Here is a 25506-nt window from a genome sequence, read left to right as displayed (position 1 = left end):
GACGGGCTGGGTAGGTGTGGTGTGCATGCATGTGCCTAGAAATGAAATCATAAAATCAAGTATAGATAGAACAAGGTCAGGGAGATTAATATAACATTATGAACAAGGTAGGAACAAGGACAGGGAGAGATAGACGGAGGCATACAGTAGAGGAGGAGGAGGAGGAGGAGGCGGCCCTTGCACAAACTCCAGCCTATCAGATGGAAGAGGGTGGGGCTCAGCAGTCAGGAAGGAGGTAGCAGAGCAGCAGCAGACACAGAGGGAGAAGAAGCAGAGCATGTTACAGAAGGAGGGAGAGGTGGGAAGGTAGAGGTGGTAGACAGAGAGATGCAGTACCAAAGTGTGTGTGTCCGCAAGGCTGTCAGTAGCGCAACTCTTCATTTTCTTGTCAGCGACCATGATGTGTTATGGAGCTACGATGCACAGATTCTCTGCAGAAGCAGGGAATGCAGATAGAAGTTCACCTTGAGCTGGAGTCCAACAGTGTCACTCTGGACCTATGGGATTACAAAAAATGTTCATTGATCCCAAGACCAAGAACAACAGAGATTTAATTGGATCGGACAACCTGCCAAACCAGAAGTGGCTCCAGAATCTTTAAATTTTGGATTACTGGTCCAGATTTATACCAGAACATCGGACAGAGAGACTCTAAACTGCCAATCCAGGGCAAGAAATCAAACAGGTTCTTGGTTTGGCATAAACTTGCCAGCTGTCTCCAAACCAGACAGCATACAGAACTAAGATTGTGACATCCACATCTCACACTGGAACCCCGCAAAGCCACGACCAAGCAGGTCCTGCAGCCAAGGGACCCTGGAGCCGGCCTGACCTTGGACCGGCTGTCACCTGAACCCCTGGCACCAGCTGAAGCGTCCAGCATGTCTCAGACCGGAGGGCGGTTCCACAACAAAAAGGCTGGCATTCGGGCCGCAGTGATCCTGATCGGACTCCTGCACAAGTCTCGCAAAGCCAAGGAGAAGGAGAGGGAGAAGGAGAGAGAGAAAGAGGAGAGCGAAGGGTGGGTGAAGTTTGTCTCATTGTGTCGTCCTATGAGGCAGACATGCTGGGTAGACAATTTATGACTTAGGGACAAGCAGAGATTCTGCAGTGCAGTGTTAAACAGGGACTGTGAAGAAAACTTTATTAGCTTGTCATGTCTTTGTTATTCCAGGGGCATGGGACACTTTTCACTCTTTATGGTTCAATAAGTTTGCATCTGCAGTTTTATAATCGGGCCTTTTTATTAGCGTGTGCTTGTCTGTGTGTGTCTTGTTGACTGCACTTGTAGGTGAATAGAGGTGTTTTCTGAGTGCTTTTGAAGAGCAAATGAGAGGCACTGAGAGAATGGAGGACAGAAACAAAGCTGTGGTGTGAGAGAGAGAGGAACACTGAAAAAAGAAAATGAGAGAATGTGAAGCATTAAAAGAGAGAGAGATGTGGCTAATGAAAAGGCAAAGGTGTAGAGCAAAGGGCATCCACTCATCTATTTGTGTCTTTCTATGTCCACACAAGCATCAATGGACACTTGTTAATGCTTGTAATGCTGATGACATTGTTTCACTCCTTTAGCACAAGGGCAGTGTGAACACACATTCGTAGGTTGGTGAACTAGCTGAGAGTTCAATAGGTGAACAGTAGAGAAAACTACTGCCCACAACCCTGCTATTAACAGCAGCTGTAAATATGATATTAAAGCAGGTTTTAAAATTCATTTATTATGGACTATGAAGACTATAAAGAATGCAACAAAACTGGTGTTTCTATTTACAAGTCAAACTCTTGAGGACCAAATGTGTGAAAGACCTTCAGGCAGATTTGTATAATACCACATTATGTCTCCAAGAAGACTGTTGATGCCTTACTTCTTCAGAAACCGCCACTGCAAATACACCTGTAAGAGGATTTTCCCTGCATGCAGTGTTGCGTCCAGATCCTCTTACTGCTAATGCTACCTTAGATGAGTGCAGTCAATAAGACCCCTGGGAATATCCCACCTGGTAACAAACAGTGTATGAGGTTGGCAAGGTCGAGACTGCCAACACTTCCCCCCACTAAGCCTCCCCCTGGATAGAGCTGTTTTGGCCGAGCTAACATTAGCAGCCATGCACGTACAGTTAAACTGGAATCTGAGCAGAGGGTGCAGACTGAGTTTGCTTATTTAGTGTTATTGTGGTGAAGGATATATACAGTTTGGTCTGGGTTAGGTGAATGTGTGTGTGTGTGTGTGTGTGTGTGTGTGTGTGTGTGAGTGATCTGATATGCAGCACTGAATCCACTTTGCTACACTGTTTTAATAGCCTGAACCAAAATAGACGTTTATCTGACCTCTGTGTGTGTGTGTGTGTGTGTGTGTGTGTGTGTGTGTATAATTTAGTTTCTGATAGTGTAAAATTAATCCCTGGAGGCGAGGCTGAATTAGCAACCACGCAAAACAGACAACTGCCCCAGACCTCCTGGGGCCCCTAAAAGTGACAGTTGGTTTGTGGGGATCTGATTAATTGTGATATAGTTTAGATATATGCCCATGTCAACTGAAATGATAAAGGCCTGTATTTTTACCTAATCCTAAAGTCTTGGTTTGTATAAGGAACCAAACTTTTATCATTTTAGTTGATAGCATGCTTACACTGTGTATATTCCCAAATAAATGTGTTTTTAATTAAATTACCATAAGTTAATTGACACACAGCAAACCTGCAGCCAGGTGGTTTTACAGTATACAATAAGTGGTTTGTTTCCGTGGCTCTGGGCAAAATATGTGCTTGATGGCAACAGGGTACATACACAGTGAGTAAGAGGAAGGGGTGGTCAGTGGGGCCCCAACAGTGCATTTTTACCCAAGGGCCCTCTCGTGGATTAATCCAGACATTCCTGGAGGCCATGATTGTCTGTGAATGCAACAATACTACATTGTCACACAGATACACACAAACATGTACACAAATACACACTTTTTGGACAGGAGCTCTTTTTTGCGTGTTTTTCACATGCTTGCTATGTGATTTATTGCCTCATGTCAAATGACAACAGTACAATCATGTCTGGACAGTAGAATTATCCTGAAGCACTGCTACAACAATATTCTACTGCTGCCATTTCTATTGTTGTGGCTGTGTCACATAATGATCCAGGCACAATTGCCAACAATTTTAAGAAGTGTAGTTGTTATGTGCATGACTCCTGGACTCCTTTCTGACTTTTACCACTACTATTTCTCTCAACTATAGGCCATGGCAGGGTATTTTGTGTCCTTATGTAGGCTTATTCTAACGATGAATACAAGGAAAAGTGAATTACAGACTTGTGTTATTATTAGAGCCGAGCACTTGTAACCACCTGATTTTGCCACGTTTGTCCACATTATTCTGCCTTCCCGCAAATACAGGCAACACACACATGCAAACATATAGGCATGCAATTTTGCTTCTTGCCTGTATCTTCTGTGTATTAATCTCACTCTTTATCTCTGCACTGATAGAGCCATAATGTATATTTGCCCTCCAATTAAGTTGAACAGCATGAGATCTGCTGCTCCTATCTGAATGTTTATGTTAGCCCTCCGTGCATTAATGTCTTCCACGGCTCATTTATTTCCAGCTGCAAACCTGTTTTGTCTGTGTGTGTGTGTGTGTGTGTTTGTGTATGAGATGTTTGTACCATCGTGTGTGTAGCTAAGTATGCATGCATTGTGTTTAGGCAATTCTTATACAACAAGTGCTTATGCGGTTATGGTTACATTTCCCTGTCGGTTTGTGGTGGTGTGGTGCAATTGGTGGGTTAGAGAGAGAGAGAAAGCGAGAGAAAGAGAGAGTCTGTGTGTGTTTATGAGGAGGAAAGCGCAAAAAATGTATGATTTAAGAGTGTTTTTGAGACCTAATCTCTAATCACTGCATGGGGCTCATATATAATCATAGCTTAGTTTATGAAGGGTTGTGAAAATCCTGAAAGAAAATACATTTTCATCTGCAATTTACATCTTTTAAAGACATTTGTGAATTGTGGATATCCCTTTTCAATGATCAAAAAATATCCTTAGTATATTTTAATAAAGAGTCAGCCTGAGACATCTCAGTAAACCTAGCGGACCTCATTTTGTGCTTCTTTATACCGCTGAATTCTGGCCCTTCTGATGCCAAGTTTCATGGACAGTTCACTTCAGTATCAAAAAGCAAAGACAAAAAGGATTTGGACCTCCAAACTTTGTTCATAAGTACTTCCACCAGCAAAGCATTTATATGAAGAACCTTGATTTTAAGATACATTTATTCACTTAAAAGTCAGAGTCAGACGAGAAGATCCACATCACTCTCATATCTGACCAGTAAAAATGAGGCTACAGCCATCAGCTGGTTAGCTTAGCTTAGTACAAAGACTGAAAAGAACTAGCCTGACTCAGTTTTTTGTACGGATTAACCAAACAAAATATAACGTGTTAATTAGTGAGCTTTAGAGGCGCTATAGGCGGAATTTCGTCACTAGGCTAGTTGTTTCCCCCTCTTTCCAGTCTTTATGATAAGCTAAGCTAACTAGCTGCTGGCTCCCGCTTCATATTTAATCTACAGACATGAGTGGTCTCATCTAAAGTGTAACATTTCGATCCCAGTCAAATCTTCTTCAGGTCAGAATGTCTAAAAAAGGTCACCACACCCATATATATACCAATAGGCTGATAAGATGAGAGGTGATGTGGTAAATCATCCAATGCGCCCAGGGTGACAAACATCTCAACAATTAGCAATTCAATAACTACACATAAAAGCTCTATCAAAAATAAATCCCAATAGCCTCGCCCCAACATGTGATGTGCATATAACTAAGCTCCGTCCTATGAGAACTATTCCTTCAACCAATAGGTCTCATTGACTGTAAACAGTCTCCCTTTAAATCAAATGCATCTTCAGATCCCCTCAAGGTCTTCCTCACCTTCTATATATTATAAAAGCAACTGTCAAAGTAATGATGAGAACAGACACTTAATAAAATGTGCTGATGATCTGGTTATTAGTCAGCCTACACAGATGGGGTGGAATAAGATCACTGGCCTGTGGAGGAGGACTTTGTGTTATGCGTGGCAAGTCCTTCATCCTGCTAAATGTAGCCAAAAGTAAGGACAAGAGTATTGATTTCAGAAAAGCGTCTTTTGCTGCTACAATGACTGTTATTAAGGGAGAGGAAATTGAGCTGGTGGAACATAAAAAAATACTTGGGCAAGAAGCTGCGTTTTAAAAGCAATTGAGATTCTGAAAAAGTGAAGCAGCATCTTTTCATTGTGAGTAAAAAATGTTTTTTCCCTGCATTGATGATTGTTTTATTCTGTATCTTCATCTTTATTATCTTCATCTTATCTTTATTTACTGTTGTCTGACATGAAAATCATTACGGCAGCAGAAAGAACGGCCTTGCTAATGTGACAAGAGACAGTTGTTAGGGTGAGTCAGACCCTGCTCAGGGATATTTACAGCAATCCATAGATTGTCCTGCATAGAGAGTTTGAGCTCTTGCCTTCAGGTCACTGCTACAGAGCACCTGCTAGGAAGAGGAAAAGCCTGAATGTTGTCCTTATATCAATGACTATACTATTTATATTTTGAACACAGACAACCATATACACATTAATAGCTGACCGCTTGGCCTCTTTTTGCACTGTGAAATTGTATTTTCCACATATGTATTTGCACTTTATGCCACCTCAAATCTGATATATTAGTTTTTTTTCTCTCATAGTTGTTTTTAATTGTTTGTTATGATCTTACAGTTTTTGTATGATTGTCCCAGTTGTCTGATTTGTTTTGTTTGTGTTTTAAACCCTGCATGTATATCATATTTCCCTTTGGAGCAGATAGATTGATTTTATTTGACAGTTATACAAGTATCTCAACAGCTGCGGTCCCTAAAGAGAAAATTTCATCAAACACTTGTCAGTGGTCTATTATATATCTGTTTGAGGGTCCTCGATATGGAGATGTTCATTGCCGTCTGCGGGGCATAACAGCAGAAATGGAAATGGTTAGACACAAATTGAGTATCCCTTTAAAGTGCATAGTACAGAACATTCCTATACTTTTCAAACAAGCATGCACAGCAATGGTGAAGCTCTTAAATTGACCAGCTCGTGATTAGACCCTCTCATATGCCATCCAGTAGGGCTAATGTCTTTGCAACTGTGTCCTGCAGTAGCCATGTGGTTGTTGAAGTGTTTGAGACTGAACAACTGAGAGAATAAATTACACCAGCAGCTGGTCACAGCTAAAACCCATCAGGAATAACCTGCCTGGCTTCCTCTGACACACAGAGTCAGCCGTGACACGGCAGCCAGCCAGGCAGCGGACCAGAAGGGAAATGAAACAGGCATACACCCATACACAATACAAAGCATCTCTGTTTTTTACTTCTGTTGTGTGACTGTGCATTTATTCAGTCTAATTTGATTATAAATAGGTAAGTTAAAACTGACTAACACAAAACAGATGAACAACTGGTGGCAGTTTGGGTGTAATTGACCATTTGCTTTTGTTGCTACCCCTGTCGAGCTCTCTGTTTTCGCACGGTTGCTCGAAATTCTTAGTCCTTTTTGAAAGAATTGTCTTTGATTTCAGACAGATGTAGACAAAGCAGGCTTTTCATGTATAGTCTGTCACTGCCTATTTTACCGGCTAAAATGACAACTGTAACTGGCAGATTCTATTAGCTGGCTAAAGGCTAAAGCTGCATGTCAGGCAAAAAGTCATACTCACCGGTTGATGATCCGTATTAAAGAACAGCATTGTTCTTTTATTGCAGTGTAAGCTAGTTAGCCCTAGTATAAGAAATATGACAAGAGTACGATTTTACATTTGTCCTTATTTTGTTCTAACATAACCATATTTAGCTGCTTAACTTGTACATACTTGGACAAGCAAGTCAGCGGTGATTTATGCTTTATTGTCAAACAGTATTTTCCCTTTCAACATTACAAGAGAAAACGATGCGGACTAAACATGTGCTTGGCAAAAGCAAAGCTATCCGGGATAACGTGTTTGACTGGGGTTGCTGGAGTGTAAATTTCCCCTAGTAGCATCCAAAACTGGCTCCCGTGCAGTCAGGAAATGCTACACAGTAAATGTGCTAGTAGTGAATGTTGTTTTTTTTCATAACCTGTACAGTAGTAATATGCAATATGCAGGCCTTGGAAGTAACACTGGGTTAGCCAGGCATGCTTGCAAGTTTGCAGCTTATATCAGCGAATATACACACAGTTGAATCCATTTCTTACACTTTGCTCTTGTGTTTCAGGTTTTGGAAAAGCTAATGAAAAGACATTCTTTAAAACTCTTTAAATGCAAAGTATCACACTCACTATAGCCCCCACACTGCGTCAGCATGTGGAGAAATCCAAAGCTTGACAGACCTGCTGTGTCAAGTTACTGTTGCTAAACTATGATTGGACAATCTCTGTTTGGGGGAGGGGTTTAGGGAACGGTCAATTGTGTAACTTTGTATGGTAAGATATATTTTTCCTCCTGCATTTCACATTCATATCTATGTAGTGCCAAGGCCAAGGCATTTTCATAGAATAATGTTTTTATGTGTGTGTCTGTGTGTGTGAAGCCGATGAAAGATTCTGAACTTTTGTTCTTAGAGTGAAAACCTTGTTTGACAGGGCTGATGTTTTAAAGTGTAGTCTTTAATGTTTCTTTTCTTGACCACCTTACGCAGTTTTTCCTTGTCCTGTAGTCCCTTCCCTCCTTTTGCTGTCAACCCCCCCCCCCACGCCCGCTGTTTAACACAACCGCTTTTTATTCACTGACTCACTTGTATTTCCATTCCCTGGTCTCCCCCTGTTTTTCCTCTCTACCCTCAATTCCTCCCTCTTGTTCCTCTTGTGCGTTTCACTTCTTTTGTGATTAACAGCTGCACACACACAAAAACATGCATACATTTGAATGCACTTGAACTCACATGTCTCTTTGCTGTTTGTTTGTACAAATGTGTGTGTGTTTGTGTGCATGTGTGACAGTCAGCCTTGTCTTGGGGTGTAATGGATGAGATGGTATCATCTCTAACAAGTGTCCAGAGACCCACCCAAGGCGGCCCTATTTACCCAGCTCTGCACTGGGGATTGAGAGTGCTATTTTTAGTCTGCCGAGATTCATTTATTCTCTCTCTCCTTACTTCACTCTGCGGCCTTCTCTCTTTCAGCAATCTGTCTGACATTCATTCATTCTGCGCCGCTCCCTCTCTGTCTTCATATCTCTCTCCTTATCTTCAGGACCTTTCTGCTCTGGTGTGGTTATCAGCTAGTCTGAAGTGGTGGAGTTGGTTGAGTAGAGAAGTATTCAGTGTCATCTGACAGATGCTTTACTTCAGTGTTTTCCTTTGATTCAAGTCAGTGAGATTGGGTGAGACTGGGCAATGATAAAGAGGAAGTGGGTCCCAGAAAATGAATAGGATTAGATAGAAGTTATGGCATTTCCAGTGATATGACAGAGAGAGTGGTGATGCCAGGCAACTATGTTTTTCACTGCAATGCAGTACTGTGCCAAAGGACAAAAACCTCTGCTGGTTTATATCAAAGGTTTTGAATCCATACCTGATGCTGACTCTAAGACCTGCTGAATCCAAAAAGAGTTCACTCACACAAATATATATGTAAAGCCTTGTTAACACTTTCTTACCAGTGTCCAGTGTTAATAATGAAATAGCACACTCTTCAGATGAAGAGAAGATGCACACTCATTTTTTGTCACACACTAAAAGTGGCATAGAGCATTTGCAGATGTCAAAAAATTAAGCAAACGTCTTTGAATTACATCTAGGGGGTGTGCATGTGTAGACTAGATATTCTTAAAGTAATTGAAAAGAGCATTTACATGACACCCTTTCATCTTTTGAACCCGCATGGAATAACACTTCTTTCAATGAGGTGTTTTTACTACATTTTGTTATTCAGATTGAGCTGTTATTCAGGTATTTACTGGATCAAAAGGCTCCATGTTTGTGCACCTACTAATACATTATAGTCAGCTAACAGTAAATTAACAGTCAGCTCTGCCATACTATTCAAATAATGTGTGATTAACTGCATAAAGCACAACCGTAGACAAAGAAACAAACATGATTCAGCCCCATGGCCTTTATCAGTGTCCCCCTGCTGTTGGGAAGTAAGTACACGCAAATGTCTATCAGAGGTCTCTTGGCACCATTTGTGCAGCGAGACACAAAACAACACTGACATTTCAAAGGTAAAACAAAAGCTGCAGTACATAACCTTTTACTAGCTTGTAGTGTCTGCCTTTGGTGTTTAGATGGTAAATCCAGTGTCAAAAATCCAGTGTGTGAGAGGCTGATCATTTAGCCTGTTTGTGATATTTAAAGTTAGTGTTTAAGTCAATAAATTGGCTGCAGTACTTGGTAGCTATTTAACACAGCAGACTTAAATGTTACAGTGAACCATCACACTATCATCCAGGTGTAACACACTTACTGCAGTATAATTAACCTGGTTTCTTTGGGAGGAACAAAATGACACACACACATGCTCATAGTTTCTGAGGGTGAGACTGTGTGTGTCTGGAGAGGGCGAGGCCTTCACTAGTGTCAGTTTAGTCTAACACTTGGATTAATTACAGAAATAATTGAGAGAGGAGAGGAGAGGAGAGGAGAGGAGAGTCAAGTGAACCAAGACGACAGGTGGAAAGAGAAAATAGGATAAGGAAGATGAGGCTTTAGGGAGAAAGATGACTGTAGCCCAGACAATCCTGCTGACTGATTCATACTTTTATTCCCCAAGCACAAGGAACTTGAGCTTGATAAATGCTTAGATTGAGTCTTTCTAGTTGTGTGGGTGATGCAAATGTTAGTGGGCCTGCATTTAAAGAACTTATAATAATAGCATGAACTAAACATTGGATGAAAAAATACCAAATCCAGTCCACAAGTTTCATCAAATGAAACTGAAAGCAAAAGTCAGTCACACACTCCTTAGGACCATGTGTGTTGTGGAGATGCACTGATGGCATGGGAAAATACAAGCAAATTACACGGCAAAGTACACACAAGTCACTTAAAGGTTTCTTAGCTTGTGTGTTTGCATGTGTGCATGTGCTCGTTAACATGGGTTTCAGTCTGTCGCATAAAGAAGTTGTGAGGGTGATAATGAGAACGTGTGTTTCGGTGTGTGTGTGTGCCAGTGTGCTTACATTTTTGTATAAGGTGTTGAAATAGTGTCTGAAATATGTTTTGTTTTACCTGCAACAATGCCAACGACAAACAAAATAATTTCCTCTCTTCTACTCTATCAGCAGAACAGCTAAATGAAAAGGTCATTTATTCCCTCTTCTTTCTACTTGCTAGCTCTGTAGTTGAAGGACCAGTTATGTTTTGCACAAATGTATGTATGTATGTATTAATTTATAAAAGTAGCGCTGTCTCATCCAGAGACATGCTGCTCCCCTCCTCCTCATCACCCCCTCACTATCCTTCTGTCTGTTTCAGGTTGTCTTGCTGGACAGTCTTATCTCCTATCTTTGTATCTATTCATATCACAGTAAGAGAGAGGGCGAGGCCTGGCGTTCCCACAGGAAACAGCCGGTGACTTAGAGTGCAGTTGCCTTGTAATTATTACTCTCCTGACCTCCCCGCATATCTGCACATATCTGGCATGCCTGTACTCTTCTGTTGGACAGGGGGGAAATAGAGGAAGGACAAGAAGACAAAGTGACAGTAATTGAAATAGCTGAGACAGAGCTAAGAGATGTGACAGCACTGTGATGTACCTTACAGTGTAACAGATTATCTTTAGTCGTAGTTGCTAAAATAACCCCTAAACAAGACTAAGGCTTTGTCTGAAATCACTCCGTCATTCACTACCCACTATATAATAATCACTCAATAGTTTACTCTTTATTGAACAGTAAAATAAGACTTTTAGATTATGTATCCTTTTAGATTGTTGTTTAAATATATATATTTACTTATTAACATATTTATTGCCAGTTCCACATATATATATATATATATGTATGTATATATATATATATATATATATATTATGCTTATAGCCTTTGAATGTTTGAAAGCACAATGCAAATTCCATCTAGAATTTTTAAATTGTAATAATGTAATGGTAGTGGTAATATTAATATTAATAAGTTAATAATAATAGGAATGACAGTCATAGGAATAATAATGACATAATGACAATAACAGAGCCAATAACAACAACTGTAACAGCAGTTGTTGAGCAGGAACACAGGGGCAGCAGGTGGCCCACAACCACAGATCCAGTCTCTGCAGCTCCGGAGGCAGAAATACCTGCTGGAAGAGACAGAAGGAGAGAGGAGAGAAACGAGAAGGCACAGAACTATGGGAGAGAGAAGATGTTGAGTTAGTAACATGCAGTAATGGGATAAAAATGCATACAGATAGAGTGGAGGAGAGAGGAAAGAGGTGCATCATGGGAAGTCTCCCGACAGTCTAGGCCTATAGCAGCATGACTAAGGGATGGTTCAGGACTCACCCAAGCCAGCCCTAACTATAAGCTTTATCAAAAGTCTTAAGCCTACTCTTAAATGTGGAGATGGTGTCTGCCTTCCGAACCCAAAGTGAGACCTGATTCCACAGGAGAGGAGCTTGATAACTGAAGGCTCTGGCTCCCATTCTGCTTTTGGAGACTCTAGGAACCACAAGTAACCCTTCATCCTGGGAGCTCAGTGTTCTAGTCAGGCAATAAGGTATTATGAGCTCTTTAAGATACAATGGTGCCTGACCATTAAGGGCTTTGTAGGTGAGGAGAAGGATTTTTTAATTCTATTCTGGATTTTTTCAGCCTGACTTTCTCTCTCAGCTTGTTTTTCTATTTTACTCCCTTGGTCTTAAAAGGCTTATAAGGAGTTTAGGTGTAGCCCTCTCCATGGTAACACCATCTCCCATTCTTACACACACATTTTCTCGCTGTCTCTCATCTAATAATTCTATTCTTTCCTATTTACTGTGTGTGTATCTGTTGATCTGGGTGGTGAGCTGCTTTATACAATTGCCCTTACAGGGATAAATAAAGTTGTATTGAATTGAATTGAATTGCAGATTTTGGACACATACTATTCATCATAATTTTGCTTCATCCCCCACAGGTGTAGAGTCACACAACTGTAATTTTCACATCTATAAAATGCAGCACATTGCATTGTGGGATTGTTAGCAATAAGTTAACATGCTTTGTCTTGATGATGGTGGTAGATGGAAAGTTATCACCAAAGTTATTGCAATTCACCCCGAGGGGAACATGGAAATCTGTACCAAATTATATTGCAATCCATCCAATAGTTGTCGAGATATTCCAGTCTGGACCAAAGCGGTGGACCGACAGAAGACTGACATGCCGCTAGCGTGGCTAAAAAGTTTGGTTTACATACAACATAATATGAGGTTGAAAAATGTCAAATGAATATGCAGCTGCTTACATACAAATGGAAGATGGAAAGTTAGCTAATTTGATCAATTACCTTTGTTGCAGTGAAACCGCTCGACAGTCAATCTTTAGCACCATTCATTAAATACTACTTATATCTTCTGTAAGATGTGTTCATGCTCTTGTAACTTAATTAACTTTGGTTATATTAAGCAACAGGCATCTCCTTTCCTACATGCCTCCTGTAACATCAGCCCCTTAAAGTGCCTATCAGAGCTGTAACTGTCATGTCTGATATGTAATATTGCAGAGGATTTTGCTGTGCGACGTGATTCTTTATTCTCTGCTTTAATATACATCAGGGTTGATGGGTCCTACCCACCACAGCAGGCTGTCTTATGTTCCCTGCTCTCCACACTCTCCATCTCTTTACAACCCTTGTCTTTCTCCTTTTCTCTGTCTCCAATTACTGTTGTATTAACTCCATTAGAGAAACCATCATCATTGTGTAATTGTACAATTGACATGAGGATCAGGCTCCTTATCAAGTTTCAAAACAAATATGAAGCCCAACTGGAAACAGGAGTATGCAGTAGGCCCCTGGGAGAGGCTTCATATTCAGGACCTGCAGTTCACCCTCTCCTCGTGTCCTCCGTTCTTTATTTTTATCCTCTCTGCACCCTCCATCACCCTGATTTCCTGTTTTCATCCCCCTATCTCCTCTTCCTGTGATCCATCCATCATATGGGGATGTGTAGAGGTGTTGGTGTTCCCCTTTTTTCCCCCTCTTTCTCACACACCCTTTCCCTCTCTGGATCCCAGCCTGTGCCTGATGTCCTGCTGTCCAAATCTTATCTCAAGGGTGTAATCAATATATGAAGTAAATTAGATGTATTACAATCTCTCCCTCTATCTGTCTCTCTCTCACAGACACACACACACACACACACAAACACACACATTACCGGCGTCATTAGATAAACATGATGACTGTGTAAATGTAATTACTGTTCAATCAACCATAATTAGCGCCAGCCAAATGCACGCAGGATTATAGACATGCTGCTGTACAAGAAAGGTACATCTTGTGCTAGTTTGGATGTAGATATGGAGCATGATCTGCCCTATTTTTGTCCAGCAGGTTCACAACCACATAATCTTAGCTCCAGGTGACAGAGGCTTGAGTTACGTTACACTCAATGAATTCACTCGAGGAAATTCATCCAACAACGACTATTTCCTAAAATCCTTCAAAGAGCATGTTTATTGTTGTGGATGAATTAATTTTCCAGAGGTGACTTCACTGTTCTTGGCAGAGCTCCGGGACAGAGAGTGTCACACAAACCACCACCACAGCTGCCATTTGTTCTCCGCAGCCAGTATTTACTGTGTATTAAAATTATGTAATTGTGTGGCAGCCGCAGCACATTGGCTCACTGGGAAATGTCTGTTGTTTGTACCAGCTCAGAGCCAGAGGTTTGAATGCAATTTGACCTTGTGATTTCATTTCACAGCCCATGCTTACTTCCTCGAAAGCCAACACTGAACAGATACAGATCAATGTATCTGTAAATGTCAATTTACTGAAAAATCACCCATTTTTCTATTAAGTCAGTTGAAAGTTGAGTTGAAATTGATTACATAGACGAACAGCTAACTGTCCCTACCTCTCTCTGAGTCACAATGCTTTGTGTCTAACTCTAATTTCTGTGCTCCCATTGGTTCCACTTTCAGTCACCCTTTGTCTTTTTTTCCCCCTGTTTTCCTGTGTCTTTTGGCCTTTACCTCACTCTCACTCACCAGACAAGAATGTTGGTATCAGACACCCCACCGGTGTAATCATTTTTTCATCCTGATATGTTTTTAAGCATGTGAGTTTAGACAGTTATCATGTGATGCACTATAATTGTATGAGAGGAGACAACAACACTCTTTTTCCCCTTATTGTTATGGTTAATAATACATAATAATGCAGGTCTTCAGTTTGTGTCTCTCATGTTTTATCATTTCATTCGACTCATAAAGTTAAGCATCTGTTCTTCTGAAAGATAAATACCCCGCAATCTTTGAAAAACCCAGAAGGTCAGTGAACAAAACGTACCAATTTTCTGAAGGGATTTCCAGAATCCTCAAGGACTCTTCTAACCATCTGGATGAAAAAATATTCCATCCGCTGCACGATTCTAAAAGACTAGAACCTATTTCCCAGTTTCCTAATCCAAACAAAGATAGTAGCCGATAATGATGTATTTCCTTACACGTTTTATGTGACACAAGTAAAATATAAAAGTGCTGTTTTCGTATAAAACTATTAAATAATAGAAAGTAACATCAATAAAGACATAAAACTTTTCCGTTATGGTTCACATTATACAAATTGAGCAAGGACATATGTAATTTCCTATTTTGCTCCAGGAGCTGGAAATACAGACAAGTCATCAGTTACAACTCAGGTGGGCCTCTCAATTGTTTATTTACACGTGACTTTTGCTACACTTCTTCCATGGCAGAGATCCACAAATGTGTGTGGAGATTTGTCTGTGTGCCTTAGTAGCTATAAAGCCTTAATACCACCAGTCGTTGGTAGCACCCAGTGACTTTTCAGCCATTAATATATATGTACACATTCACAGATCGTACGCATTAACATATTTGTCTACACAAATCTCAATACACTAGTTCTGCTTTAATAATGGCCCCATAATTTCCAGCCACCATCTTTGTTTAGCTCTGTTACTTGAATGTAATGTTAATACATGAGAGGCACAAGCAGGAGCAAGTGCGCTACACTCCCATCCACCACCTTGACCTCCACACCCTTACTTCCCACCTTGTTACATACAGTGAAGGACAAACTTCCTGTGTGGGCATAGACTGTTTGTACTGTACTGCATGTAAATCGTGAGGTGCTGAATCATCCAATGTGAACATAGTACCTAGGGATACTGAGCTGTAATGTTACATATTACACCATTTGATGATGCTCTTATGCAAAGCACCTTCTTCAAAGTGCCTTGACTGCACATCTCAAGTAACCCTCTTTCCACAGTTCCCTCTTCTGACTCACTCTCTCCATGATCTATTCTTCCTAAATTGTTTCTTTGCTTCCTCCCGCTGTCCCAGTATGTGCTCTCTCTCCCTCCCTCCCCCCTTCCCTCCCTTCCTGGGTGAGAGTCGGTAGCAGTGACGTAGCTGTTGTTTCATCACCACAGAGACAGTCTAGGCTGCAAGGACAGCAGCTCCTTGTCTTTCCCTCTTTCTCCCCCAAACACACACAATTGTCCTCTGCAAACAGCATCTCTCTGTGTGCAGGTGTGAGTGAGGGTGTAAGACAGCGAGATAGGTGTCATCCTTGTGCCCATACAGGGCAGCTGTAAAGACAGACACAGCAGGGATCCGCCCCAGGGACAGTGGACTGAACAAGCTTTTCCTTTTCATAGGTCAGTGGTGGAAAACACAGTCTCCTCCGTACCTCAGGCTGAAAAGTCCAAAGAGAAAGAACAACGACCATTGTCTGGCAAAAAACATGTTTTTTCTCAGTTTTGTAAACTCTCCCAGTCTGTCTTGACTTATGATGCTCATTCAAACATTGTCCACCCTTTGGTTACTGTGTGCTAACATGCTGCAGCATTACATACACAGGGGGACACAGTGGTGCATTGTGTAAAGGCTGAGCCTGTGGAAAGAACTGAGCAGTACAGGCTTTTCCTCTGGACAGTGGAATGAATAGGGTTGAACAGACATTTGGGTTTGGCCTGTGGTGACTAACTGAGACTCTGGTGTGCTTTGGCCATGACTTTCCCCCTTTGTTGGGATGTCTTTCAGAAATTGAGAGGCTATCAACGTCAAAGAGCATTGTTGATTAAATTCAACAGAGGAAAGGGGTAGAAACAGTTTTTTTTGCTACCTCTCATGGCTCTCCTCTACAACAGCAAGCTGTTGCTGCCTCAAGTTCACAATTTCACATTTTTATACTGTGTGCAAGATACCGAGTTTTTTTGCTGCTCACAACCCACTTGACACAGCTACATAAGAAAATGAAGAATGTGCTGTTATGGTTAACTAATGAAAGGAAAGAAGGTGCATATTCATTTCACATAAACTCTCAATTAAAACTCACCTCTTGTCCTTCCATCCACTACCTCTGAAGTGATCAGTTACAGCTTTCCACACTGGTAGAAATACAGCTTTTGGTTTAACTGGTAAAAAAAAAAACAACAACAACTGGTATGTAGGTTCTATTAGTCAGTATCGAAATAAGAATTATAACCAGATATAACAAGTTAAAAGTTTCACATCACGTATACATGCAGAACAATAACAAAAGGCTCTCACATAATATGGTTATGGGATGAGATATATAACTACCAGTTCACATCCAACAAGCCCTTCTGGAGTAGGTTGGTAACTGTAGAGGCAGAGAGAAAATGTGGTTTTAAGTGCATTCTGCAGCTCCAAAGCAGGATTAGAGAGGGTTTAGTACATCTGTACCATTTTTCTCTTTACTTCTTTGTAAGCTTTCCTGATCTTGTCCTATTCAGCATTAGAGGTGTCCATCACAAAGTATCATATCTGAAGTTGTTGCAGTGAAAAACCACTGGATTTTATCAGAATAGAGGTTTCTGGGGTTAAAATAATCTTGCTGTCACCCAGTGACAGCTCAACCTTTAACATCTGGGATCGTTAATGTGCACTCAGGCTTCTGAGTACGCTGCAGAGAAAAAGCATAAAAGAGGAGAAGAGGCTTCTAGGACTTCTTTTAAAGTCTCCTTGGCAGCCCCTGGGACTCCAAAGAGCATATCAAAACAGCAGAGAGCCACTTCACTGCATATCTCCAACAGGCTCTCTGGCTCACTTTGAAATCTTAAATTATATTAAAAGTTAAAACAAAAAATTGGATTGTTTAGTAAGTTAATGGCTCTGGGTTTAAACTGTGCTGTAGGCCTACTGGATATGAACTAGACTGATGACAGTGATTAAAACAAACTCATAGTAAACAGATTCTCACTACTCTGCTGATGTGTGAAAACTGCATGATGCAAAAAAAAAATGTAGGATGTAATCCTGTTGCCATAACACTGGTGATATTTTGAGTAAAATCTAGAATTAAATGACATATTTTGAATAGTATCAGATATTAACAGTCTAATTTTTGCTCTTTATTTTGCATTTCAGTTAGTTGTTCCGTTTTCATTTTGATTTCATTTAGCAGTTAGCTAGCACGTTAGCCATTCATTTAGCTGTTGAGTTAGCCTTTATTTTCTATAGGCTTGATAATATAGCACTTAAGAGCTTTTTAATTATGCCTCTTTTTGCAATGTCCTTTTTTGTGTTTTTAATAGATACAAGACAACAATGGTGTTTTTCACAGACTAAACTTGTTAGCATGACAAATTCATTGTTGGTTTTAGTTTCTTCAGGGGAATTGTTGATTGAAATAATAGTGTTATTCTTCAATTTTCTTCTTTTAAGTTTCCTTCATCTGCTCCTTTTCCTTGTATATAAATTTCTTGCAGTTAGGACCAAAGAAAGACACGTGACAGAAGAAAAATGTAGGAAATATGAACTTCTTGAAAACGAGAGAGTGCAGTTAAGGCAATAACGAGTGCACAGTAAGCCATTGAACAAGTTGAGGGGTAGTCAGTGGGGAAATAGTGAACATGCTCTCCATCCACTCACTTAAATAAGATAAGGGCAGTGCATCAGCCTAATCAAATTACTGTGACAGTGCACTGCGTATGCAAATTAGGACAGGTGACCTTTGATCAAATTTGGAACTTTTTGATGAACATCAATAAATCAACCTTGTTTATTCCCTATTTTGCCCTTTTCTCTCCAGGAAACAGGAACTGCTGAACATTTCCAACATCCCTGTGGGAGAATGTCCCCCCTCACCGCCCCGCACTGCGCCGCCCAGCATGAAGGTAGGACACACACACATTAATGTGCATGTGCACACATGTGGTGGGACATACACGTGTAGACACACACATTTTTAGATTATGTTGTTATTGATTTAACTGACTTTTTCACAGACATATTTCACTCATTAGACCTTTAGGTCTGTTAAAAAATCAATTGATTCTGATTATCGTCATTGAGAAATCTCTTTAGCAAGCAAAGCAGTTCAGAGACAGTGACAAACTGCAGTGTCACAACAACATAAAGTTTACAACTTGACACATATTACATAACTACATTTAAAGCAAAGTAAGGTTTTTACAGGTTATGATGTTGTTTTATGTCACAACATTTAGCATTTTTTATAATCCATGGCACTATTTTCTTGTCTGCCCTCTACTTGATGTATATTCTAGCAGCTTGCATTTCAATGAGCTGAAAATGTAAATATTCATTTTGCATCTATCTGAATATCTAAAGCATGCATATAGATTCACAGCATTAAATTAGTTAAATTCATACTCCACAGCTCGGACACCCTGTATGATATTTTGGTTTTGTGCTATTTTGTATGGCATATACTCTCAAGATTCAAGTTAGGGCAGCCTCTGTTCAAGTAAGAGTCTTCATGATTTATTTCAAATATTGCTCTCAGAGAGAGTAAATATGGCAACATCATTTTGTAAATCGAACCCCACTCTTCCCAGTTTTGCAGTGAATGCTCCTCCAGGTGTGGAGTGATTTTTTTCCATGTCTGCTGATATAAATGCTGATCTGTTGAGTTGCCTCTGGAGGCAGCGGGAATGAGAGCCGAAGATGCAAAGCTCATGCAGAAACTGAACTGTGCTCTCTATAGTGCGCAATGTTAAGTTGTGTAAGTCACCACAAACACAATTTTAGCTTTATATTCTTACTTTAAATTTTCTCTACTCAAACTGTTACTGTGCTTTTACTTTTTGTTGAGCTTTACTTGTGTTTAGAGAACCAACCTTGGTCGCCTTGACTGGTACAGGAAACTGTCAGGATACATGATATCACTTGTTTTTATTTCCCCTCATTAGACAACTTTTATTTGCAGTTCTGGTATGACTTTGAGTCTTTGGGTTGGGTTTCCTTTTGCCAGTAAAAGATTGTATTGGGAAAAAGGAATTGCAATGGAATTATCCTGTGGTGTATATTGGTTCGTGACCAACTCCAGTAGGAAAAGGTTTGAAGCTTTATTCTCAGGCTAATGGTATCCTGACCACAAATTATCAAGTTCAATCAAACTGTGTCATCAAAGGAAACCTTGGCCAGAGCTGTGACTTGGCAAATTGAAAAAAAATTATCAGAGCAAAACCAAACTGAATATGAATACAAATTAAATCTTTCTCAGGTGTTGTCATGTAGTGACGTATTGTGCTGCACGTATAGCAAAAGCATTTTACTATTTATATGAGATTGTAAGGTGTGATGTTTTCATTCATTCATTACTCACACTGCATTGCACATATACTACAGCTGAAGAATTTTTCATTTTTCCTCCAGCATGATAAAAGAGAAGATGCATTTTGTAAGGGGGCACATTAGCATGGTGATTTATAGGAAATAGATGACAGCTCCTGCAAGAGGGAGCCACTTTCTGCAGTATGTCACCTTGAACTAAGCCATCATTATTGAATCTGCTGAAGACAATACAGAGGGAGATAGCACAGAGAGGAGGAGAGGAACAGAAGGATATAGTTTGCTCATGGCGAGAAAGACAGAAAGAGCTGATTTATGGTCAGGCCAAAACAGGAAAAAAGACCATAATGTATGAGAAAAAATATGAAAGAAATACAACTCAAGCCAGAAGACATCCATTTTCTTCTCGATGTGTGGCTGATTTCTGGTAATTATCAATTGGTAACCCACAATTTTGCTGTGAGCTGGTCAGATATTCATCATCAGTGTCACACTGGTAAAGAAGGTGTGAAACATATAATTTCCTAAAATCACTGTCCACATCAAATCCACATCCACGAGACTATACAAGTTTGGCTGCAATGTGAAATTTGTTTTAATCATGGTGTCCCATTTGCACAACTTGAGCCTTGTCAAAAAAAAGTGTCCACTGGCTCTAGAGTTATTGCCACTGTCTCTAATCCTCTGTAGTGAATTTCATGTGCTAGATAATGCACTACTAATAAATATAAAAACGTTCACATCTGATCGCACAGACTACATGTCGTTGCTACACAACGTAGTGATTGGCATTTTTCCTCCTAATACAGTGGCCATAAAGATGAGTCTCCTGGCCACACTGGCATGGAAATGGGGATTTTGAGCACCTGGCACACGTACTGCAGCACAGTACTGGAGCAACTGTGCGCTGCAACTGTTTGGTGTATGTTCTTCATAGAAAGATGAAGAAAATATAGTGAGAACATTTTGTCTTTTCTTTCCTCTTTAAGAGGGTTTTTCAGTAGTTAGGACAGGTGTGTGTGTGCATTTCATTCTGTGTTATTGCACTTTGTAGTGACTCACACTGTGCTTAATATTAACAGTCAACCTTCAAAGACACTGCCGCTGACACAACAAAACAAAACTCAGACAGTTCTTGGCCCACGTTGCTGACCTATTGTGTGTGTGTGTGTGTGTGTGTGTGTTCTTGTGTAGACACATACACACTGGAATGACATGTTCTGTTTTGACAAACGATTCAGTTTGCTGCCTGACTTGACTTTCCTGTTTAAGCTTTAGGCATTTAAAGGCAAAACAGAGATTAAAAGCGAGTGAGAGTGAAGTCACTTTCTAAATGACGAGAGGTAAGAATGAGAGGAAGACACACAGAGGGTTCAGATGTTTTAGTTGCTGTTAGGTAAGTCTGCAATTTGACTCAAAAAATGACCAGATTGTCTCTTACTGAAAACTATTTGATGTATTGTTACTACTACTACATATGTAGTAGTAACTTACACAGTAAGTCACACACTTTGATCTGAAAAAAAAAAAAAATAAATATATATATATATATATATATATATATATATATATGGACGAAGTTTTTGTATATATATATATATATATATATATAGTATATTCAGTATATACTGTATATCTCTAATTAATCTACTTGGGTATCAACTTACTCAAAATTGAACAAATTGCTCTTGGAATTAAGTCTTCCATTCAACCCTTCACTGTATGCTGATTGCTGTGTAAATACAACATCGGGGCGACTGTCAAGTGAACTTTACAGTAATATGCTGAGTTTGAAAAAGCTGGCAGGGGAACAAACACACTTCACTGTCAGTCAGTGCATTGATGCTCCTGTTTTACAGCTGATATTATTCTCACACGCTCAAAATAAAATTAAGTACTGAAGTAAATATTCTGTACCTAGAGGGTTTGAAGATCAGAAGTTTCAGTATCAGACTCTCAAAAATTTTCAGGGTTTAATTTCAAAACATGTTACATCTAGTTTGGGAAGATTTTACCACTTCACATCCCTCAGTCAGTGTAAGTAAAATAACAGCAGAAACAGTCAGTGTTGTGATTGAATTGGTGTCCTATAGACATTGCCTCTCTGAAACTTCCACAGTTTTATGTCATATTTATAGCAGATCAACTCCCACATGTACAGTATTTCACAACAATATTTTATAACCCAGGGACCGAGCCAAAACAGTTTTGACTGATGCATCAAATACAGATGTGTGTCAGTGCAAATATCAGCCAGTGTTCTAGTTATCTGATAGAGCTGTGCTATAAGGGTGTTTGTGTCTTATTGTACATCTGATAGCCATCCTTTCATCCACCCATCACCTTTTCGATCCAGAGAAGGAGTTGAGTTGTGGGCAGGAGAGTATGTGGCTATACCATCCATGCTAGGACAAAGCTAACTTTGGCTGAGGTGCAGGTATTTTGAACAAGGCTGTCTCATGTTGCAAACAGAACTGAACTGCACTCAACCAGAAACAACAAGTGACTGTTAGTGGATATAATAAGAACAGTGTGATACCTGTCAGTTTGACTCACTAGGACTAAACAAAAGAGAAAAGAAATAAATCAACAATTATTGAAAGCACATTTAGCTTGTTCCCATTTTATTCCTTTCCCCAAGATTTCAATTAGTGTTTTCGATAAAGTTAAATTCTGTAATATTCCTTTAATCCTGAGGATAACATGATGAGACATGAAGGCCACTGTCCCTGTCTGTGACTTATAAACATTGCTGTCAATGTGCGGATGAAAATGTTGATGACTTTACATGAATATGTGTGAATTCTAGCAGCCAACTAGTCAGTCAGTCAGTCAGTCAGGCAGGCAGCTGGTCTAATCTGCCTGCGGTCTGTGGTAACCCCAGCGGGTTGCCATGTGAGATAAGAGATGCAGATGCTGTTGCTGGGCCAGAGAGAGAGAGAGAGAGAGAGAGAGAGAGAGAGAGAGAGAGGCAAAACACAGAAAGATGGAGAAAGTAGGAGAGATAGAAAAGGTAAAGAAATCAGAAACGGGACAGAGAGAGAAGAAAAGAAGAAGAAGAAGAGAAAAGGCAGTAGAGTGATAGGAGAGAAGAGAGGACAAATTAGCACAGTGAGACACTTTGATAAATAAGACAGAACAAAGTGCAAGGACAGAAAAGTGACAAATACAGACATCAAGGTCCTGTTTTAGATTGACAGCGAAGCAGAAAGACAGATAGGTGTCTCATGTCCTTGCTCCTGTCTGGTCACTGTAGGGTATATAGATGATGATTGAACACACTGTCATTGCAGCTCACATACTGCCGGGACAAGCTGCATCAGTGTGTCTTTTAAACTGTCATGGTCAACTGTCTGTGAGGATGTGCCATCACATCTCGATAGATTAAAAGAAAAAAAGGATACAAAAGCTGCTTTTCTAGAATACACCTCCCTCCTTCCTCTTGTCGCCCTCATATGATCCCAGTAACCATTACACCACACACACACACACACCTCATGGTAACACATGCAGGTGGCTGAGAGCGCATGTGGACTGCCAAAGTTGCTATTTAACAGATATAGACAGCTGTGCTTATTGTTGGTCTCGCTGTCTGGTGTTGACTCTGCGTGTCCAGCCACAGCGCTGTATCAGTTTACAACACCTTTAACTGGTTAATATTAACTTCTTGATAAACTCTGTATGTGTGTGTGGTTCGGTCGGTAATGGGAGTGGTAATGATAGTTTTATAGATTTTCACCTAAGTGCAGGTAACTGTACAGGGAATAACATTAGTTTTTGGTTTTTTTTTTACAGTAGTGCTTTGAAAATGTAGTCGTTTACAGTTTTTTTACTACTAGAATACATTGAAATGGCTGTAAAACACCAGTTACTGTAAACATGTTAGTAGACTTTCCTGGTTAAAGAGCTACGGTTCATTGGTAAGGCATTCATTTCCTGGCTCCTTCTTGCTTTGTATTTTATAGCGCTACTGAGTGTGCAGCATCTAGGCTGGTGCATTTATAAGTGTGATAGTGCATGTTAGTGTGTGGTATTGGCTGTCAAAGTCATTTAAAGTAGGTTATAGTTGATTTTTGTTTTCAGTGAAAGTGGATCCTTATTTTTTTCATTGGTTACATTGTGATTCAACAGCAGTGTACTGTGTAGTAGCCATTTGAAGAGGAAGCGTAGCACTGCTGCTTTTGTGAATTTTTTACTTTAAACCAGACTTTTTGTTGTACAGGAAGTTTAATTCGATGCCATGGACTGATCTCCTGTGTGTGAGTGAGTGCATACATGAGCTCACACACACATAGCGTGTGTAGCCTAAACCACCCTGCACACATTTGCACATTATATATGTACCAAAATGTGACCACAAAGACACGAAGCATGTAGACCATTATCACCTTCACAACTTTCATTATGTGACAAAGTGGAAGCCCCGGAGACTTGGATGTTATGAATGCCCTCAAGGATGCATGTGTTTGTGTGAGTGTGTGTTACTTTCTGAGGAAATGGTTGCTTATCAGTGCGTGTGCATGTGGGTGTGAGAGGCTATTGGGAAAGTCTCTCCCCAGCCCTGCCCTGTTGACACAGCAGAGTTTATACTGTGGAGGAGAGTCGTATGCAGTGAGCTGGCCAGCAAGATCTGCTGGTGTCAACAACAATGCACTGCTATACCGATGTTACCAATGTAAGACCTTTAGATTCAAGCATTTTGGTTTTGCTTTGAGTGCCGAAACACTAGTATGAGGTGTAAATTAGAACAAACTGAAGGTCGATGACTGAGCTGTTGTACTGACTGAAGGTGTGTTTGATGTCAGTAGATTTTGATGCTCTGAAAGTCGAAATTCAGCAGTATTACCCTGTTTCACATGTTTTTTAATCTTCTTCTGTGTGTTTCAGTCTGCAGAGTTCTTCGATATGCTGGAGAGGATGCAGGTATGAAATTCTCATTTATTCTTTTCTTTCCTGTGAATCAAGTTTCTTTCTCTACTGTAATTCCGTAGTTTGTACCATTGAGCAAAAGTTCCATATGTGCGATGTAAAACCTTGAACGGAACATCAACATACTGTGAGATGATATCTATCCTTTCTCTTTTTCTTTGACCACTACCCGGTTTAACATATGCAAGGATGAGACAGAAATTCATGATTTAATCAGTGTAGGTCAGAGTCTGTCTCTCTCTGTATGCGACCACTTTGTGCCCTCCACGAGCCCCTAACGACACAGGCTTTGAGTAGTCTGAGGACAGATGGGGATATAAAAAGGGAGAGGAGGAGGAGAAAGCAGTGGGAGGAGAAATGAAAGGCACAGAAAAAGAAGGAAATAATGGTTTATGGTTCACAATGAGATCTCCAAAATGTGTGAATTGGCAGCTGTACCAGGTTTAGTCACTGGAAATGTTCATAAATTGAGAATAGAGTGACCTTTACTTTTAGGCAGCTAATCAGACTTGCCTTGCATAGATACTAACCAGAGTCCAGTAGAACTGACCAGTCACTGAAAGGACTGAGTTAGAGAAAGTTAGTTTTATGCAGCAACCTATGAACGCAGCACATTAAACTACCCAAAAAAGTCTCTTCCACCTCCCTCACACTAAGTCTCTAATTTTGAGTCATAATTTTCCTTAAAGGATTAGCCTGCTTATATTTTGGATTTTCTTATTATCAAAAATTCCATGAAAAAGACCAAAACCAGCAATTAATTGATTCACGGACAGGTTAGGGAAGTTGAAAGGTATTGTGGAGGACTAATATATTCTTGTTTTTGGTATTTTTATGTTGAC

General features: G+C 40.1%; 1 protein-coding gene across 13 annotated transcripts in view; it reads left to right on the top strand.

Annotated features, from left to right (window-relative positions):
• Positions 1-25506, top strand: part of rap1gap2a (RAP1 GTPase activating protein 2a) — an 83618-nt gene that overhangs the window by 42802 nt on the left and 15310 nt on the right. For 5 of the 13 annotated variants that reach the window (XM_044201511.1, XM_044201523.1, XM_044201512.1 and 2 more), the window contains exons 3-4: positions 18231-18315; positions 24623-24658. In XM_044201511.1, coding sequence (XP_044057446.1) covers positions 18231-18315; positions 24623-24658 — 121 coding nt within the window. Of the gene's footprint in view, positions 1-248; positions 1022-18230; positions 18316-21047; positions 21132-23468; positions 23656-24297; positions 24411-24435; positions 24525-24622; positions 24659-25506 lie in introns of those variants that run through there. The other 8 variants (XM_044201514.1, XM_044201513.1, XM_044201522.1 and 5 more) reach the window with 7 other exon arrangements.

This window comes from Siniperca chuatsi, linkage group LG7 (genome assembly GCF_020085105.1).
Source record: "Siniperca chuatsi isolate FFG_IHB_CAS linkage group LG7, ASM2008510v1, whole genome shotgun sequence".
NCBI classification, from domain to species: domain Eukaryota; kingdom Metazoa; phylum Chordata; class Actinopteri; order Centrarchiformes; family Sinipercidae; genus Siniperca; species Siniperca chuatsi.
The sequence above is the reverse complement of the archived record's forward strand: the minus strand, read 5'-3'. Positions and strand labels throughout refer to the sequence as shown.